This window comes from Lolium rigidum, chromosome 5 (genome assembly GCF_022539505.1).
Source record: "Lolium rigidum isolate FL_2022 chromosome 5, APGP_CSIRO_Lrig_0.1, whole genome shotgun sequence".
Taxonomy (NCBI): domain Eukaryota; kingdom Viridiplantae; phylum Streptophyta; class Magnoliopsida; order Poales; family Poaceae; genus Lolium; species Lolium rigidum.
The window spans coordinates 76,895,090-76,913,504 of record NC_061512.1 but is presented as its reverse complement, the minus strand read 5'-3'; the positions used below and the strand labels follow the sequence as shown (position 1 = coordinate 76,913,504).

The window sequence follows — 18,415 nt, the reverse complement described above, 5'->3', positions numbered from 1 at the left end:
CGGACTGCGATCATAGTTTACTTTAGCATCTGATAACCGATATGTCCTGTGTTTCTAGACTTTTTTGTCATGTCGTACCCCGAAAGGTCCTGTTCACAAACGAACATTCTCTGGTGCTGCTTTTGTGTACGTGACGCCTCGTCAATCTGCTGCCAAGTACTACTACCAGCCACGGGGATTGTTGGATTCCAGTGATCGTTATGAACTCCAACGATTGCTGTATGAAAACCATAACCAAGAGCTCAACCCTATATTGGTTGTACTAGTACATTGCCATAGGAGTACACACAAATTTGTCTTCTTTCTCCTTTTGAGACTGTAAACGCTCATCGGAGTTGGTATATTCGTGCTCCTCGTACATTGGTTCACTTACCTAATCAACATGGTTGGGCGGTTCGGGCAGATCAAATAAACCTAATTACACTGACCAAGTGGCTAACTACACTACGTGATCGAGTACCGTGCAATCTACTCCAACATTTCTCTTAGATGGAGGCACTTCAATATTTTGTTTTTTGAAAGAAATGAAAGACAGCTTTGCCTTAATTTATGAATGAATAGAGAAGAAGTAACAAGGCCTTAAGGTTACAGGTACGCCCCAAAATGTAATACAAATGCCTAATCTCCCAGAAATAAATGGCCAAAATATTTTGCCCCGCCAGGAACCCAAGTTCTGAGCACTAGCTAGTACGGAGACGGGGAAAAAACCCCTCCCCTCTCCCGCGACCCCCCCCCCGCGGTGGCCGGGCCGCTCCCTCTCCCCGGTCGGCCTTCCCCCTCCCCTCGCGCTCCCCCTTGCCGCCGCCGGGCCTTGCCTGGGCGGTGCCGACAGTGGCGGAGTCGGCTCTACCCGTCGCTGCGCTGGGGGCGTGGGGACCCTGGCGGGCGGCGGTGCACTTCGGCGGCAGCGGTCCGGCGCGGCGGGGTGGTACCCGTGCGTCGGGTGGGTGGAGGAGCGGCGGCACGACCCTTGGTGGCGGAGCAGCGCAGGCAGACGGCCATGACAGGGCCTGCTTGGCCCAATCTGGGCCCAGTTTGGGGCCCGGAGGGGATGGGCGGGCTGCGCATGGCGCGCCGGTGATGCTCCCTGGAGGTGGAGTAGTTGCGACGGCGGTGGCTAGGTGGCGGCGGTACTCCGGCCTGCTGCAACGTGGTAGTGAGGTCTTTGCGGGTCTGTTTGGGCCCGGCCGGGCGGGTTTGACCTCGCTGCCATGTCCGGTCGGCTACCGCGAAGGCGGTGGAGGTAGTTCCCTCCCGCTCGGCTGAGGTGCTGCTACCCCCGACCCGGCTGTCTCTCATCTCTACGTCTAGGCCCTACTCCGGCGACCACAGGGAGACAACGAGGATGGCTTCAAGATCGCGGTGGCGTGTGCTGGTGGGCGGCAAGTCTGGTGGAGCACGTCGAATCGTCCGGGTTTGAGGGTTGATGGACGAGAGAAATCTTGTCGGCAGGCCCGACACTGACGCGGTGACGCCTGCGGGTGTCGTCTTGCCTTCCTGAAGGGCGTCGGTAGTCCCTCCTCCCCAATCCCTTCCGTTTATCGGGGGAAACCCTAGGACTAGTCCGGGCAGCAGTGGCGTCGTTGTCACTTTCCTTGTTGAAGGTGTTGCTTGATATGCGGCGCTTCGGCGTGCTAGGAGTGTGGTGGTATTCTCCGGAGGGCGCAGCGGTTGCGAGTCATTTTTTGTTCTTGTCAAGCTGCCGGTGTCGGCATTGTTTTCTATTTCTTTTCTCTTGTGTTTCCTTTTGGGCTTGGTTATGCTGCAGCCCCAGCATGCTTGTTGTATCGGTTGGTTGCAATATTAATATAGCGGGGCAAAAGCCTATTTCGAGAAGGAACCCAAGTTCTACCATCCAACTTGATCTTCTGGAAATAAATGACTCAAATGTTGGTGTGGTTTTTCTTTTCCTTTTTTCCCTGCCGTGTGTATCTTTGATGTCTCGACATTATGTTGTTGCAAATGCCGATGTAATTGATATCACTTGATATTAACATATAATAACTTTGATAAAAAAAACTTGACCTTCGAGAAGACAACGGGGCCATGGTACGTGGAGGAGTACATTGTTGCTCCACCAAGATTCCACGTTGTCGAACACAATCCAAGAAGAGGAGTCAAAGTCCTCAAGCCCAATCCAAACTCTAAGAGCATCTCCAGCCGCGTCCCCCAAAGCGTCCTCCAAACCGCGCCGGATTGAGCGTTTGGGGAACGTGTTTTGTTCGTGTCGCCTTTGGGGGACGTCGCTCCCCAGCCGCGTCCCCCAAACGCCGCCCCCAAACATTTAAAATACTTCTTTTTAACACAGAACCATTTATCAAATATAGCATATGAATAAAAATGTTTGCGAGGATTGTTTTCAAATTAAATTACAACAAACAATAAAACAAGTAAACAAATATAATAAATAGGGCTAGATGCTACATCAAGGTGCCACGGTATTTCCTTTGATCCTCCACAAATGCTCAACGAGATCAGCTTGAAGTTGCTCATGCACATTGCTGTCACGGATCTCTGCGTGCATGGCGAGAAAATCAACAAAATTTGCAGGCAACTCATGATCAACCTCCGCAAGAGGGCCTTCACACTCATAGGGACCAACATGTGACCTAGCATGATTCTTGCGGTCATCCTCGATGATCATGTTGTGCATGATCACACAAGCCTCGCATCACCTCCCACATTTGGTCGTGAGACCAGCTTAGAGCAGGTACCGGACAATGGCAAATTGTGCTTGAAGCACACCAAATGCACGCTCGATATCCTTCCTGCAAGCCTCCTGTCGCGTAGCAAAGTGAGAATTCTTCGGACTCGATGGATTCGAGATTGTTTTGACAAAAGTGGCCCATTTTGGATATATACCATCGGCTAGATAATAGCCTTTGGTATATTCTTGGCCATTGATCTCATAGTTGCATGGTGGAGCATGCCCTTCCACTAGTCTCGCTGAACATCGGAGACTGCCGCAACACGTTGATGTCATTGTGTGATCCCGCCATGCCAAAGAAAGAATGCCAAATCCACGAGTCATAATCTGCCACAGACTTCAAGCACCACACCTGCAATATCCATGACGGCCTTTGTATATACCTTGCCAAGCAAACGGGCAGTTCTTCCATGCCCAGTGCATGCAATCGATGCTTCCAAGCATTCCAGGAAATCCTCTGGCAGCATTTTGTGCCATGATCCTTGCAGTCTCTTCCTCAGTTGGTCCTCTCAAATAGTATTTGCCAAACTTTCCCACCACAGCTCGTGTCAACACCCGGATTTTTAAGTCCAGATGCCTATTATGCTGTACATCGCAATCCCAGGAATATTATTATTGCGAGACATAATAGTTGAATATCATAGAGTCATCATTTATTACAACACATAATCGTCTTACAAAGGTAGATCACATGATCCAATATTACAATAGTAGTTGATCTATCGATCAACGAACATCACAAATAGCGGAAGCGAAGTAGTAGTGGCTATCTAATCCACAGGCCAACGCTTGACGTCAGGAGCGGTCCTAGTTGTCGTAGACGTCCTGCTGTCCATCTTCCTCGTACTGCTGTTCACCTTCATAGTCTGGCTATTTGAATAGCCAGGGACAAAGCCATGAGTACTTTTAAAGTACTCGCAAACTAATACTAGTGTAATCATTACTAATTGTAGTAAGGGGATACTAAGCTCTAGGTTTATTTGCATAAAGCCAAGTTTATTTCATAAACATTTAGTAAAGATGCTTGAATCATTAGACTAACTCAAGTGGGAACATTAGTGTCATTCCCACAACTCTGTTGTGATTCCATTCAAAATCACCATTCACCTTTCAAATTCAAGTCACCATTCATATGTCACCTTTTTTGAAAATGGTCTGATGACGGAACAGTATGGCCTTTCCAATCGTCCGTAACCGTGGACACGGCTATTCGAATAGTCCTACACTCTGTAGAGGTCGTACACTTGTGCCACAACATTTGCAATAATCCGTCGGGTTAACGGCCCTGATTTATCATACTCCGTATGCGGACTACCAATCATAACCTTTCACTTATATACTCTAGTACGAGCACCTCTCCCCATGAGCTTGGCCTCCCGGTGAAGACAGACTGTCAGCTCGGGAACCGCACGAGGCTTGGGCCGGACATTCACCTCATTCACGTCATATCGTATCATTTCTTTTGTTGTAGAGGCAGCCTTCGACCTAACCCCGATGACGCTTGTTCAGAGGGAACCCATACTAAAGCACATAAATTTCTAGTTAAGCCCTTACCCATGTTGGGTATTGTGGGGGTACTTGCAAAATTGGAATGGTATCGCATTCGAACCCAACCATCAGTTTTTGTAAAATTCACCAAGTCATTCATAAGTCATATTCACCTTCAAAATCTTTCAATAGAATGAATCATCATTCCAAGGTTTTCAAAGTCATTTCATTTCACATGTTCCCATCTAGAGTAGTCAATTTTATTTGTTTAGCACTAGCAACTAGTCATGAGGGGTGCTAAACAATTTGTATTGCTCTAGGCTAAGTTTGATACTCTTGTTCTACTCTATATCTAACCAAGTGAATCATGAATCAAAAAGTAACTTTGATAAATAAAAATCAAGTAAAGCTTGTACAGTAAAAACTTTGGGATAGGTTCATAAAGTAAAATGTAATGATGCCTTGCTCTGGTAGAGCTTTGCACCCTGATGGTTAACAAGTTCATTAGCTTGCCTTGATTGGTGGGGTGATCAAAGTGTTCTTCTTCTTCCTCTTGGTAGAATACCTCCTCCTCTTGATAGTCTCCGGTACTAGCGTCTATACACGAATACGAGGATACAATCACCAAACAATACTTAAGTACTCTTAATTAGCCTTAATGGCCCACACAAATGATCTAGCATCACTACTTAACATTTATCCAACAATTATTCTAGGGTTTCCTTATTTAATATTAGGAAAAATACTTTCCTCTCATTAAAATTGGAATTAGGGTTTCTCTTTGGTTTGGGAGAAATAATTTCCTCTCATTGAATTCTTCTTAAGATTTAATCTTCTCAAATAACCAGGGATGATCCCATGTTGACCAAGGTCAACACTTCACACTTATTATTTGAGAGAAAGGATTTAAATGAGATTCATCATCTCATGTGATTTAAATAACCATGGCAATATTAAATACTATTTTGATTTAAATTCTATAAGTGAGCAAATATGAACCTAGGCAGTAGAGGTCATCATATTACTTCATAATACTTGAGAAAATGATTTAAATGAGGTGCTACACCTCATAGATTTAAATTCCTAAAACTTGAAATAGTTTTAAATGAGCTAGTATTGACTACATAGCCAATATTTTGATTCTAGCCCATGATCATGCAAAACAACTATGCTGTATTTTTGCATAAACAATTAGATTATGTCAAATGTGATTTATTAGAGTTGGAAACAACTTAAAATCATTTATAGATAATTTCTAATATTTATTTGAAGTCAGAAAAGGCCCTGCCTTGTTATTTTTATCATTTAAATTTTATTTCGAATTTGGACATGAGGCCTGTGGCATTATTTAGATAATTTCATGAGCTTTCCAGAAATATAAAATTGGTTAAATTTGGTGCAGTAGATTTCAAACTATTAAATTTTGAAGTTGGCACCAGTATTGAATTTAGCTAAAAGGATTAAATCGAATTTGAATTCTGGGCTTTAGGCGGGAAGGTAAACGGGTCAAACTGAGGAAAACAGCGCTGGGCTGGCCCGGTAACGCTTCAGCGCGCCGCGGGCCAACTGACAGGGTGGGACCTGCGTGTCAGTCTCACTTTAACACCGAATCGGTACCTGGCAACGTCGACCGTTAGATTAGGTCGTGGATCGACGGCCGAGCGTCGTCGTCGTCGACGGGGGAGGAGCCGCCGCGCCGGCGAGGTAGGGGGTCGGAGAGCGCTGGAGGTCGCCGGCGCTCGAGGGCGGTGGTCGAGGCGTCGTTGGCGAGGGTGAATAGGCCCCTGGTACCGTGGCGGAGCTCGGGGTGGCGTGGATCACTGGATTGATCTGCGGCGGCTCCGGCGATTGCGAGCTCGTAATTGGAGCGTTCTACTGCGCAATGTGGGTGAGAGAGGGGTTGAGGAGGTCCAGGAGAAGGAGGGGAGCAAGTTTGGTGTGGAGCTTGAGGCACGGGAGAGGCTCTATTTATAGGCGAGATGGCGACCGGCGGGTGCTGTGAGAGGTCATCGACGGCGAGGGCTGTCCAGGGCGCGAAGGGGCAAGCTAGGGGGTGCTTCGTGTAGGCGACGGCTAGGCGATGCTCAAGGCGTAGCTGTTGCGTCCAGGGCGCGATAGGATCGCTCGGGCGCGTGCGGTTTTTGCCACGGCGTGCTCGGCCAAAAGCGGAGGAGGACGGTGATGATGGTGCCTGCGCGGGCTAGGGAGCTTGTCTACGGGGTAGAGGCGAGGGAGGTGGTGCTCGATGCAGACGTAGGGATGCAGGAGGAGGACGAGGGCGACGGGTCGCGTGGTTGTACTGCGACGTCCAGAACGGCGTCTGGGCGTGCTCACCGCGCGCCTGGCACGTTCTGGGCGTGTCTGGGCACGCTTCGTTCGGCCAATGCCGTGCGTTGGAGAGCTCCAGCTGGGTACTGGCAGGATCGTGGTGATGAGTAGATGCTTCTAGGCAAGGTTGTGCTGAGAGAGAGAGGCTAGAAAGAGAGTGACCAAAGGTGGCCGGCATGGCATAGTTTGGCATATTTTAGGGTTTCTCCTCGACTTTAATCAACCATGCAAGTACTGGGCTAGAGGCAGGGGGTGTAGGGGAAGCTGATGATCACATTTCAAAAGTGGTTTAGGCTCAAAACTGCTGGACAATAGCAAGTGTGCAAAAACCAGAATCATGCCTGCAAGGTGTTTGTGAAAATGGCCGCATGAAACTTTTTGTGGAATTTTGCAATTCTTTTTGGTGCACTTCATTCTTATATTTAAAGTGATGGAATGGTGGTGGTGGTGTCCATTTTGGTGAAGATTTGCAAAGTTTCAAAAAGTGGATCATCTTCTCTTTAATTCAAAGTCTCCACTTGGCAACTCCCTACTGGTCAACCTGGTCAACATCAGCACTAATGGTCAACATGAGAGTTGTTCACTTTCATGTGGTCTTGGATGACATGGAAATGTTTGACCAAGTTTAGTTTAAGAAATGAGAAATACAGAGGGGTAAAGTGGGGAACATTTTATAAAATGGCCAAATGACCATTATCACATGTATGTTGATTTTGAGATTTGCTTGTGTTTGATTCTTGATCCAATGATGCATTTGTGTTAGTTTATCATATTTAAGTATTACACAAGCAAGAGATCAAGTAATGGTGGCCTTTGGTGAAGATTTGCTATTTGGCATAATGTGTATGTGAGTAAAAAAATGGAATTATCTCACCATTTGAATTCTCTCCAATGAATTTGACTTTTGTTGACTCTAATGTGGTTCTTATTAGTTTAGAAACATTTTAAGATCATTGAAACCAATTCAAATGGTCTTGTTCAAAGATTTGCAAAAATGGCCATAACACATAAGAGGTGATGTGTCAATTTTTATTAAACTTGTAAATTGTTGATCTTGCTTTACTTGGACATGGGTTAGGGTCAATTTAGTGTTATATTAGGTTGAGAGATGGTTTCACCTCAATTGGTCAAGGTTTAGAGTCATAGGGCAAAAATTGATGAAATGGCTATGTGCCACATATGCTTCTATGCATATGTTGCATTTGAATTTTAATTTGACTTGGATTGGCCCAAATGGTGTGGTTGAGTGTTGAAATGTTATATGGAAGTGATCCCACCATTCACAACATATCTTAGGGTCAATTTTCTTAAATTCACATATTTGCTATTTTACTCTCATATGCCTCTATGGCATTTTTAATTTCTTTTTATTTTCTTTGGTTTCAACTTGGAAACGATTTAAGAAGTACTATATAAGGTTTATGAAGCATTTCCAATCCTCTAAATAAAATGGAAAAGTCTAGGGTAAAGATTTATAATTATAGCCATAGGCACATATGCCTTTTTCTTATTTAATTTCCTTTTATTTTATTTTAACTAGGTTGGTGATAAGAGGGGTGAGGTTTAGGGTTTAAGATCACTTCAAATACTAATAACAAGCAATCATAGCAATAACACAAGAATTAAGCAAGATCACTATGTATCATACTCTATTTAATAAAAAGTTTTTGTTGGTTCCAAAATTTGGAACTAGAGAAATTCATTTGTTTTATTTTGAAATTCTTGGGATGTTACAGCTCGGCAAAACTTGTACATGCACTCAATGGCAGTAGACTCACTCATGCGAAGGTAGTCGTCCTGTGTATCGGCAGGTGCTCCGTATGCAAGCATCCTCATGGCGGCGGTGCACTTCTGAATCGACGAGAACCCGACAACGCCTACGGCGTCGAGCTTGAGCTTGAAGTAGGGGTCGAACTCTCGAACGCCGTGGAGGATATTCATGAACAGCCCCTTGCTCATCCTGTACCGGCGCCGAAAATTGTCGGCATGTGTTTCCTCGTCGGCGAAGTAGTCGTTGTGCAGCATGGCCTCTTTCTCTTCTCCGCCTCAGCGTCAAGCATGTCCTGGAGGGACGCGATGATCAGCAAATGCTCCCGCAGGTCGTCGTCGAAGGCTTGCTCGTCCTCCAGCAGCAGGGCAACCATCTCATCGTCGCTGTCCATGGCTAAAGCAAAATCAATGGTTAAAATTGCGCCGAGGCGAGACGACGCAACAAACAGCGGCCAATCGCGCCTACACGGCAAGTCGTCGAGCACCTTCGTGCGCGGAGGTGGGGCGGATTTGACGACGCGTTCCGGGACGCGCCGGCGACGCGGCGGCGGCGGCACGACCGGCGGGAGCCCCGGCCGTGACAACGGTGCCGACTCTCGCGAGAGATCGGACGCCCAAACGGCCGGGAAATCCGGCGGCGGCGGTGGGGTGGGAGGCGCGGGAAGGAAGGAGCGACGAGAAAAGAGGCGCGAACCAACGGTTTATGCAAATAGTCGCCGACATGTGGGAGCCCGCCTCGCTTTTCGTTGTGTCCAGCGTCCCCAGTGCATCCCCTGTGGGACGGGGACGGGCTCGGGGCGCCGGACACCGTATCGGACCGCGCCGGATAAAAATGGGCTTTGAGGGACGTGGCTGGAACGCATTTTTTGTCCGGCGCGCCCCAAATCCCTTTGGGGGACGCTTTGGGGGACGCGGCTGGAGATGCTCTAAGCTAGCATAGACCAAATGCGGATAGAGGAGCGACAACGGAGAAGAAGGTGACAAGCCGACTCGTTGACACGACAGCAAAGGGGGCAAATCCTCGTGTGAACGCATGATATAATTTTCACTATCTTTTGTAGTACAATAAATTTCTAGCAAACCACACTGCATTGTGCAAGTGCCAAAGTGCTGCATCCCACCCTCCTTGCAAACCAAATTCCGAATATAAGAATAGACTGCATGAGTTGTTGGACCAGCTAGCTGCTAGCATAGCAGGTGGGCAAGACTATCACATCATACCCAACATGGCAACATGCAACAGGAGAGAAACCATACATCAAAAACCCAACCCCTCCACATTCAAACACTCTTATACCACATCGGTCCAAACCCCTCCACAAAACACTCCGCAAGTCACAAGCCCAACACCCGAGAACAAAGCACGATCTCAATCAACAGAGCGAGCTCGGAGCAATGGGGAGCGCCACCAGGATCATGAGGACGGCGCTCCACGCATTCTTCACGCACTACCACCCGGCGGCCTCCGCGGCGGCGCTCCTCGCGCTGCCCTTCTCCGCCGCCGCGCTCCTCTCCCGCTCCCCGGCGGCGTCGGCATTGCTCGCGCGCCCCTCGCTCCTCCCGGCGCTCTCCCGCCGCCTGCGCCGCGTCCTCGTCGCCGCGGGGTTCCCGCCGGCGTCTCAGCTCCTCTTCCTCCTCAACCACCGGCTCTCGCAGTCCGCGCTCTCCTTCCTCGCCACCCTGCCATTCTCCCTCTCCTTCCTGCTCCTCGCCAAGGCCTGCGCCGTGCGCGCCATGCAGTCCCCGTCGTCGCCGCGGACCCAGCACCAGAAGCTGCCGCTGCCCACGTCGTCGTTCCCGCGCTACCCGGCCATGGCGCGGACGCAGCTCGCCAACTTCGCGGCGCTCCTGCTCGCCAACGCGGCGGTCTTCGCCGCGCTCCTCGCGGCGTTCAACGCCGCGGAGGCGCTGCGCCTGGGCTCCGACGGCAGGGCCGTGCTGGCCCTCTCGGCCGCCGGCGTCATCGTCTACTCCGTCGCGCTCGCCAACGCCGCCGCCGTCTGCAACCTCGCCACCGTCGTCGCGGCCGCCGAGGGCGGCCGGGGCGGCTGCCACGCGCTGCTCAAGGCGGTGCTGCTCGTCCGGGGCGACGCCGCTACCGCCGTCGCCGTGGCGCTGCCGGCGAGCCTGGCGACCACCGCCGTCGAGGGGCTGTTCCAGCACAGGGTCATGAAGCTCTACATTGTCGACGGCAGTGTAACCTCGGCGATGATCTGCGAAGGGTTCTTGATCGCCTACATTCACTCCATGATCTGTGTTCTTGACACTGTCATCACCTTCATGGTCTACCAGACCTGCAAGGCCAGCCACTCTCGTGATCTCTTGGAATTGGAAGGGAAAGAGGATTTCTTTGCCTAAAACGGTTCAGAATCTCAGTTACTCCACTACAGAGGCTAGAGCATAAACCTCTTATGATCATGGTGATGCTCATTCATGTTTTTTTTCTTCTTTTTTTAGTTTTCTTTTACCCATTGGCCAATGCTTGTTCTGGGGGCAGCTGTGATGTTATGTTAGTATAATTAGGAAGTGCATCAGGTCCATCAGATTGATCAATCTGTAAATAATTGGAGACTTGGGCTTACTATAAAGTCATATAAATAGATAATTCAGTGTAGTTTTGCATACACTGCATACTTGCGTCTTTTGGTAGAGGGAGCATACGCCGCCCGGGAGCTGAATCGAATTTCCGGTTGAACTAAACAATCTCATTTGCTAATATCAAGGTTGTTTGGTTGTTCTGCTGCTGTTGACATACCTGAAGTAGCACCTCAGCTAAGTGGTCAAGAAAGAATGTTATTTTTATCCAGATGAAACATTCTGCATGAGAGCAGCTTTTCACAATGAATTATCAAGTACTCCTACATACATGTTCCAAATTCATGCCATGTTCTGACAATTTTGGAAACAAATATTTTAGCTCACTCCAGCGCCTGCAGCTGTATTGTCTATGGATAAGATCCACATCCTGACACTGCCACCCAAAGTTGCCAACAATTTTTGGGTCACTTGTTCGGATCATGAGCCCACCATTTTCCTTGATTCGAAAGCAAAGCAACAGGCATGCATACTTACTACTGCTAGTCTAGTGCACATCCACATCAACTTGGCTGGCCTGGTGGTGAGTGAGTTGTAAAAAAAAAAAACTCAATGATTTCTACCAGCTTTTTGGTAACTTTTCTCGGCTCCAATCCATTCCATGCTCTCAGATCTGGGAAATATGGCTACCGCTAGTCTGCTACAGTACCACTTGCCATATGGAGATTCCCAGTGACACAACACTACAAGAACATTCTTCCATTAGAGTGTTGGGACTTCTTGTGCTACCATTTTTTGGACCAAAATTGCTGGGCCAGGGGACTAGGCTAGTACATAACAAATGGTAAACACTAAAAGTTAGGGCATAATAAAGTATCTAAGCTTTTGGAATGACCAACTGGGAGACAACAAAGGTGCACAAAGGGTCTCTCTAATTAATGCACTAATGGACTATGGGAGGAAAGAACAGTGCTTGTAGCCTTCTAGGACCTTAAATTGCCCCAGATTCCAACTGCCAAGATTGCCTTTGGAGTGAGGTGCAGATGTGATAGGAGAGTGCACATACTAGCTAGAAACGGACATGACATACTTGCAATCAGTGAGATTACAGCTTGATTGCAAACAAAAATTTAGAAAAGATAGCCTAGATTGATGCAGAGGCTGGGGGCCTGGGGCTGCCCCATTTGGGGAAAAAAAAAGAAAGATAGCCTAGCTCAAAACTCAAAGATGCTATGAAACATGAATCCTACTACTTAGGTTATAATATCATGTTAGGAGAGAAGCATTTAGCCAAAGCAAAACTTTAACGTCAAGCATGGTTGAGAAAGCTGATATCTCCGATAAATAAAATAAGCTAAGACGCTTCTTGCCGTAGGATGGAATGTCCTTACCAAATTTCATTCTGAAATCATTCATGGAGGGTATGACCTGATATTTCTTCCAAAAGTTTCAAGATCAACCAACCAAATAGTGCCCAAGATTCTCACTAGAGGCAACAGCATTAGATTAGGACATTCTGGCTGATATTGACACTGATGTGCCTGAAATTTTGCAATGACAATGCTCTCCAGCGATATAGTTAGGTAGAAAATTCTGAAAAAAGTCCACATATTTAAGGGTATGAAAGTTCTAAAGTTGAGAAAAAGGTAGTGTACCGCATAATAAGTGGGAGGCAGGGGTGCCAATATTTAATCTGAAGCTCTAAGCAGATTTAGAGTGCTGTCTCCAAGTAGCAACTGCAGCTAGAAAACGAGCTTGAAATAACTATTTACCGAGGAAAACCAAAGAAAAATGTGACAAGGGATTTCATTTACTATGATAACTCAAATTTAAACTGTGGAATTAAAGGATGATGAATATCAATCAAAATATATTGTCTAGATGATCCCTTGTGCTGATTTCATCTTCTACAAATTATCACAACAAACATATAGAGACACCAGAAACATCTGTACATTCAGTTACCCTTTTAATCTTATTACAATACAAACAAAAACATGCCATGGAATAATTATTCTAAGTTACAATGTGAACATGTAAACAACTGACACTTCTACATAAACAAGTATACATAGCTTCCACCTAGCCAGTATTATACTGCACTTGCATCAATTGGCAATTCCGTTTATCTGTGCTGTATGAGCAATTCTGTGTATCTGTGCGAAAACTGCAAATAATGATATTGTTGTATTGTGTGACTGTAAGAACGTCTGGAGCAATATGACTTCAGGGATTGCACACATCCAATCTTTGCCAGAATAAAGCGAACAAAATACCACTGTTACAACTCTGCATCGAGAGTCCAAACAGAGTCTATTCTTCCCTTTTAAACTGTAAAACCCCAACTTGCCTCTGGTTACTGTTGCTAAGGTCTGTCCTTGTAAGCGAACCTTGATTGATAGACATGCTGTTTGGCCCTTTCTGTTGTGACCTGTTGGAAGATGCTGAATTTCCACCATTCTGGTTGTTGCCCCTACCAACTGGCGGTTCATGGTTATGTTTTCCTTCATAAGTTGTTATGACAGCCTTGGGGTCTGATGAGGCTCTCTCGATGTGCTTCCTGACACTGCATCCAGCAAAGGTGCACTTATAGTAACTCCTACAAGTAGAAAGAAAGAGATCATGGATGTAGTACATGAGACAAGTAAAGCAAGAAGTACATGAATCTCATCTAAACTGCTTAAGTCATTAGAAAGTGCATAAACAGGTAAGTATTTTAAAGAAATTTTGATTATATTCAGACATGATTAAATATTTGGATGCAGCAATATTACTACAACTTTCAGGAAAGGCCATTTGACAGAACCAGAGCAACACATGAGGATATTCCTTTCGCTTTTGACTATCTTCTTTTATATTCTACAGCAATCAACCACGACTTCTACTACCTTTGTATTCCTGGTTCACTTTATCTTGCTCTTCCTTTTGCGCAGCTAAGATGGTTCTTTTTGGGTATATAGAAATATTTACAATCAGCTGTAAGGTCACCCGTAGGCAGCACTACCACATCCTGCTGACTAGGTTTCAAATCCTATTTAGGAGAGCCGCGAGTATGAAGAAAGCTACAAGCCTGATACTGGCCCAGCTTTTGATCAAGCTGCCAGTAAGGAAGCATTACATCAAGTTCTTATTGTTCGCCAGGTATTGCAGTCGTTTGGGTGTCCCTCCGCGTTTTCTGAGGAGCAACATGAGACTTTCTTTTGATTTCCAAACTCAGTAGAGACAGGCCACGAAGGGGTCTATTTCTTGGTCCACCTTTAGCCCCCATAGCCTGGTTTTAGATCATGGTTTTGCTGGTGTGAACCATGGTATTGCCTACAAGGCAGCAGTGTCACTAGCTTTTGCCACGTGGGATCACATACAGATAATGGCATCATCAACCTTTGGCCCACTGGCAGACTGCCAGCGCATAATTCCTTCTATTCCAAAGATGCTCATGGGTCCTGCACCACCACCAAACTGGTCGTCACACCGCAACAGTGATATGGAAGGATTGAAGAGAATCGATGGGGCCACATGGACTTCAAAATGGTGATGAGGATGGCCACGTGGACAAAACGACCTAACCATTGTCCAGATCAGCAAAATAACGATAAAAACTGAGTATTGATAGTTAGCTATCTTTTTAGGGCAGGACTGATAGTTAGGTTATGTGCACTAGCAGTTGTTTATCTCTGTGTTAGGGACAAAATATAGATGTAGCATTGCATAGTCTGTTCATTATTTTTATACTCCTGGCTATATTCATTCAGAAGTGTATTCCTTTGATCTGCCATCAGGTAACAACTAAGGAATCATGCCACGGAAAATGAGGTACAAATTCTTGTTTTAGTGAAGTGAAATTTTGTTTGGGGTACTAAAGCATGCAAGGTTCGAGCAGAGTAAATAGCTTAAAGTTGCTGAACACATGCATCAGATAACATACAATATATGTGATCTATACCTCAGTCACCATTTGGAACTCTCAAGAAAATAAATTGAGGTGAGAAATGGAAGAACACAAGGAGTTGGAGGAGTGAAGCATGCCCAGCCGATTATGATATATGAGCCATAGTATATACTATATGAGTAAAAGAGAACAGCGTAAAGAAATACCTGGGATGAGGATTTCCTTTCACCACCTTCTGCCCATACTTGCGCCATCTATAACCATCATCCAAGAGGTCAACTTCACTGGTTGTTTGCACAATGATCTTAGACTCCGTCAGGGTCTTCTGTGAAGAAATTTGTATATTCCTACGCAATGGAAGAATTAATTTTAATAACGCAAGAATATAATCAGACAGTGGAATTTTATTGTCAGCTAACAGCACCTTCTTTTGCAGTCACCCTCCCTATCATCAACTTCATTTGGCCTAGATTCTCCATCATCCCTATCATCCTTATCGTCCCCCTCACTTAAACCAGATAATTGCTCAGACATTCCATATACAGCTTCCTGATCTCTCCTAACACCTGACAAACCAGATGCTGTGTCATTGGATTGTTCGTTTTGCTCGGCTGCTGAAGAGCTGCCATCTTTTGGCCGCTTATTTGGTGGACGTTGGTGATTGTGTTTCCCTTTATATATTATCTCAGATATTTGACCATCTTCTGCATGCTCGACTTTTTTCTTCACAGGACAATTGGCATGAGTACATTTGTAGTAGCTCCTTGGGCAATCACTGCCCTTCACCACCTTCTGACCATATTTCCGCCAATTATAGCCATCATCGGCAGGCTTATCAACAGGGGCAGGAACTTGATACCTGTGAGATGCCTCAGCAGATTGAAAGACTGCATTGTCATTGTTCGATATTGTCACCTCCATGTTGGGTGCGGAGCTCATATGCTGTAGAGCTCCAGATGATGCTGCAGCTGCTGAAAACGATGGTTGTTCAATGTGATCAAACCTTCTGAGCGGAGAATGGCTTGCTTGGGCTGTGACTTGGGCCAGAGCCTGTTGGTGCGACATGCCGAAACCCCCCTGTAAAATTGAGTAAAATTTTGGTTTTACTTTCTTTATTGGAAACTAAAACAGATGCTCCAGAGTTGTGGAGTGATAGAAGAATTGATTGTTCTTCCCCATGAAACGGTAAACTACATATCTTGCTGGTACTGAATGCGCTTAGTTGAGAACTTGTCTCAGCAAGAGGTAAACTTCACAGACAAAATGTTTATATGGAACTACAGCTTCACACAGCATGCACCAGCCATTGTGAATAACAAACACACACACACAAAATGTGAAGTGCTAAAACTGAGTAACATGTTGGGGAAGGACCTTATCTAGTATGAACAGGTCAGAACCATCGAAAGCTAGAAACTAACAGTACTGTTTCACCAGAAAGTTGCCATGTCCCATCTGTATCAAATATGAAGCTATCATGCCAACTAGTAATTGCATCATGATGGGGAAATGATATGATAGTAGTACAATTATTGATACTGGTATGGCAATGTGATAGATCACCACTTGCTGCATCAAAAATATCAGAAACTATTATCTCCCGTTTGTAGGTTAAGGTTCTCCATTGGCAACAAAGTGCCACAAACAAATAAGGTAAAGTGCCTTTATGCGTTATCAGGCAAACAAATAAGGTAAACTAGATGTTGTCACCTCACTAAAAGTAACAAAGCAACTGTAAAGTAAAATTGCCACCTCAAGTTCCAGATTCCCTAATTCACAAGCTTTAGAATACCATGGAATATATAAGTACATGATTCGCAGATCTCCACTCATGTCAGCACAGAAGAAAAGACGAGAAGCTTAACGAACTAAAGGTTGAAGCTTAACCGATTGATGGTGCCAAACTGATGATCAATGTTGAATTAACAGGTTTACAAGGCAACTGTGAAGTAAAACTGCAACCTCCAGAAGCTCTAGATTCCCTAATTCACACTATTTTACAAGCTTTAGAAAACGCCATGGAAAATCAGGACTACATGCTTCCCAGATTTCCACTCGCTAAGGAACAGATGATGCCGATCAAGGTTGAATTAATAGCTCTACAAGGTACAGAACCTTAATAACAAACTAAAATCAAACATCCTATAGTGATCATTCGTCGTTTAGCTAAGAAGATCAAAGTTGAATTGGTCAGAAAGAGAGGAACCAAGAGCTAAAAGTACAACCTTGGCAGCAAAAAAGAAAGAAAAAAAGGTGTTACGAAATGGAGTACGTACCATGGCCGGCGAGAAGATTAGGCCGGGGGAGTCGAATAAGCCGGAGGGGCTAAGCCCAGGGGGCACGGTGAAGACGTTCGCCCCCGGCGGCGGCGCCACGGAGAGCGCCGGGCCCGGCCTGGCGACCCCGCCGCCTCTGCCTCTGTCCTGCGCCTGCTGATTGGGAGGCGGCTGCGAGAGGGAGCCGATGAGCAGCTGGGTGAAGCTCGTGGGCCCCGCGCCAGAGGAGGCGCCGCCGCCGCTATCGCCGCCGTTGCCGCCGCCGGCGTCGGCGTCGGAGGGGAAGAGCGCGGAGGCGAGCGTGAGCGGGCCGGGGCTGGCGTCGCCGGTGCCGGAGAAGAGCGACTCGGCGTTGGAGCGCGGGGGCAGCGAGAGGCGCGGGCGCGGCGGCGGGGGCGGGCGCGCGGACATGGTCGCGGGAGCCTCGGGAGACGGAGAGAAAAAGGAATCGATTTGATTTGGTTTGATCCGCTTCTTGGTTGCTTCTCGGCGTTGACTTTGGTTTGGGTTAGCCTTGACCTTTTGGTATCCTCCTCTTGGAGCGGAGCAAGGAAGATGGGAATGGTGGGAAATTGTGTTTTTTTGCTTTGCTTTTATTTTCCTTTTTTTTCTTTTCAGGAAGTAGATTTTAGAAATGCACATCAAAATTGTGTGTGCAAATAAAATAGATTAGTTCCTTCAGTAGTACAAATAGTTCGTTCAGTACTAATAACAAAAAAACAAAATGTAAATTTACACGCTATCAGGAAGTACCAAATGGGAGCAGGCACGAGGTTTCTGCCGATCGAGCTGCCCATAGTCTCCACATGGCCACATGACGAAGCTAACACCAGTTGCTACAATAATTATATTGTTTTCTTAGATGGATAATTATATTGTTGATGACAGCAATGTAGATTTTCTTTTGTGAGCATTAAATGCAAAAAAATGCATGGTTGAGAAGCACGGTTGCATGGTTGTCACACGGACAACCGCTCAATAGCCCTATGGATGATCAACTAAACCTTAACTATATTAGTTGGAGCGGAAATTCATGGGTGATTGATTAGCTTTGTTTATTCTTGTGTGGTGTTTATCCCAATTCATATCGGTGTTTACGAATCATGATAAACATTAACAATCCTACAAAAACATGGCCTAAGCGACAAAAAAGAAAGTTCAGACAAATTGCATGTTTCATCATCAGAGCAACTTAGCCGATCATATACGAATCTGTTATTGACATGCTTGCTTGTGAGAGGAGATAGAGCGAGAAAACTCAATGCCTTTTTTCCTACCGTGGTGGCTCCTAGGGAGAGCAACAACCCATTCACAATTTCACACAAAACAAAAACAAGAGAGGGAGAGGAGAAGTTATGTACAATCAAGATTGTTAGAATCACGATTCTGAATCGGATATAGACCCCCTTCTTTTGGGCTCCT

General features: G+C 46.2%; 1 protein-coding gene across 1 annotated transcript; it reads right to left on the bottom strand.

Annotated features, from left to right (window-relative positions):
* Window positions 1–12,761: 12,761 nt before the first annotated feature.
* On the bottom strand, window positions 12,762–17,554 carry LOC124651843 (probable WRKY transcription factor 3). The gene is made up of 4 exons (XM_047190873.1): window positions 16,994–17,554; window positions 15,142–15,794; window positions 14,924–15,064; window positions 12,762–13,427 (listed from the first exon to the last, which is right to left on the bottom strand). The coding sequence occupies exons 1-4, from the start codon at window positions 17,402–17,404 to the stop codon at window positions 13,142–13,144; spliced, it is 1,491 nt and encodes a 496-aa protein (XP_047046829.1). The 5' UTR covers window positions 17,405–17,554; the 3' UTR covers window positions 12,762–13,141.
* Window positions 17,555–18,415: the final 861 nt, after the last annotated feature.

Excerpts from the sequence above, each read along its gene's own strand:
- LOC124651843 (XM_047190873.1), bottom strand. The coding sequence starts at position 17,404 with ATGTCCGCGCGCCCGCCCCCGCCGCCGCGCCCGCGCCTCTCGCTGCCC. Across the intron at positions 15,795-16,993 it reads TAATCTTCTCGCCGGCCATG|GGGGGTTTCGGCATGTCGCA; the intron begins GTACGTACTCCA and ends TCAATTTTACAG. Across the intron at positions 13,428-14,923 it reads AAAGGAAATCCTCATCCCAG|GAGTTACTATAAGTGCACCT; the intron begins GTATTTCTTTAC and ends TTCTACTTGTAG.